Here is a 1,998-nt window from a genome sequence, read left to right as displayed (position 1 = left end):
TTGTTCTTTTTTTTTATTAAAAAAAGGTGCTTCACTCTGCACTTCAATAAGTAACTTGACCGATGTGAAAGGGAGCCAGCGCCAATCATCTCGCGCAAAAACCAGGTAGCGCTGAACCCTCCCACACTCATGGTAGCCAGCTTGGGTTGAGCTTTGATCCACTAATGTGAGTCTCTGATACTGTGAGCCTATGAGTCACAAAGACAGCCCTAGACAGGTTCGATTCTTGTTGTTCATCACTTGCAAAACATCTTATCCAATCGCCTTTTGAAGCTTATATGGAACAGAACACCCTTGCTACTTTGCCATCACATTCAAAAACAAGCGTAATATGCTAGTTCTAACATCTGACATTCCCACGTTTCCACCTTAAACAAGCCATTTTGTTTTTTTGTTTTTTTTAGTTATGAATAATCACAAAAGGAGATAAGAAACAAAAAGAAAAAAATAAATACAAAAAAACAAAAAACAGTTAAATAAGAAAAGTACATTTCAGCATAATACATTTGTGTGTGTAACATGTCAGAGAAGAGAAGATATTGTGCAGTTTCATCTGGGTCGCTACAGGCCGCGCCTCGACTTCTCTTGAGTACAATCTTCATGGTTTATACGTCACTCTTGGCTCTCCGATAGGATGGATATGGTCTCTCTCTGAGAATGTTTCTCCAGTCTCTATGACCTACTCACGCAGACCACATCCTTCAGCCTTCACCTACAGTCCTTCAAAATCTGCTGCTTAGCAACCGGGTGCGGTACCGCGATCCTTCGTCGAACACGCCTCCAGTCCATTAGCTTAAGTATTTGTGCTTGTCTGTGTTGGTCATGTACAAGGTTTGTGTATTCCGGGTTGTGTGTATGATGGCATGTTGAATACTGATGTATGCTTATATATCTTTATTTGGATTTACACCACTGTATATATTTGTGTAGTGTGTACATGTGTTTGTCTGTGTTTATGTGTGTGTGTGTGTGTGTGTGTGTGTGTGTGTGTGTGGGGTTGGGTGTGTGTTGTGTTTATATGTCAGTGTGTGAGTGTGTGTGTGTGTGTGTGTGTGTGTGTGTGTGTGTGTGTGTGTGTGTGTGTGTGTGTGCGTGTGTTAGAGAGAAAAGAAAACATCAGCGTGAGGACTATGTATTCCTGGGCAGTCTCTGAGCAGAAGTTGGCGGCTTGCTCCTGCTCTTCCTCCCTCGTCCCTCTCCTCCACCTCCTCCTCCTCCTCTCCCTCCCTCCCTGTGTCGCTCGCCCCTCTTTCGTCCCTGGTTACGCTCCCGGTTGCCATGGCGCCGCCGGCTGAGCTCCCTGCAGCGCTGCTTCAGGTCGCCTGGGTGAATCAACGACATCACATCCTGGTACCAGGACTGGCCAGGACCAGGGGCAGGGACAGACAGGAGGGCGGGACCAACCACTCTTAGGTGAATGGTGACAGCTGTCCAATGGAAGCCGTGCTCCTCCAGCTGGCAGTGGTACACGCCCCCGTGGACAGGCTCCGCCCTGGGGATGAGGATGCCCCTGTCAATCACCACCAAGGTCTCGCCGGACGTCACCTTCAAATCAACAGGTCAGAGTGAGGGGACGTTTGAGTTCATACACAGAATGTACGTTTTCAGAGTGACGTGTGTGTGTGTGTGTGTGTGTGTGAGGACTTCCTATGTGTGTGCATACCGTAATTTCCTGCCTATTAACCGCGGTTTATACATTGATATTGTCGTGTGTACATCTCTGTGTGTATTGAAGAGTGTGTACCTGTCTGTTGTAGAGTACATCCCTGTGTGTTGTAGGATGTACACCTGTTTAGATGTAGTATAAAGTGTATAGTCTACCTGATGAAGCTCAGCGCTGTTCTCTCCTATCTCCTTCAGCCAGGTGACAGAGGCATGATGGGATTTTGGAAGGCACTCCAGGTAGGTGCTGTTCCCCACGGCAACCACTATAGACCTCCTCTCAGTCTCCACCTGCAGCCCAGCTGCAAGAAAAGACACATATTTGTATTCAACTCA

General features: G+C 46.9%; 1 protein-coding gene across 4 annotated transcripts in view; it reads right to left on the bottom strand.

Annotated features, from left to right (window-relative positions):
• Positions 1–1,081: 1,081 nt before the first annotated feature.
• sema3h (sema domain, immunoglobulin domain (Ig), short basic domain, secreted, (semaphorin) 3H) overlaps positions 1,082–1,998 on the bottom strand; it is a 32,622-nt gene continuing 31,705 nt past the window's right edge. For all 4 annotated transcript variants that reach the window (XM_031566964.1, XM_031566965.1, XM_031566966.1 and 1 more), the window contains exons 16-17: positions 1,822–1,964; positions 1,082–1,545 (exon numbers count right to left, since the gene is read on the bottom strand). In XM_031566964.1, the coding sequence (XP_031422824.1) occupies positions 1,129–1,545; positions 1,822–1,964 (560 nt within the window). In that variant the 3' untranslated portion in view covers positions 1,082–1,128. The remainder of the gene's footprint in view (positions 1,546–1,821; positions 1,965–1,998) is intronic.

The sequence above is a fragment of the Clupea harengus genome, chromosome 4 (assembly GCF_900700415.2).
Source record: "Clupea harengus chromosome 4, Ch_v2.0.2, whole genome shotgun sequence".
NCBI lineage: Eukaryota > Metazoa > Chordata > Actinopteri > Clupeiformes > Clupeidae > Clupea > Clupea harengus.
Note: the sequence above shows the minus strand (reverse complement) of the source record. Positions and strands in the feature narration are given on the sequence as shown.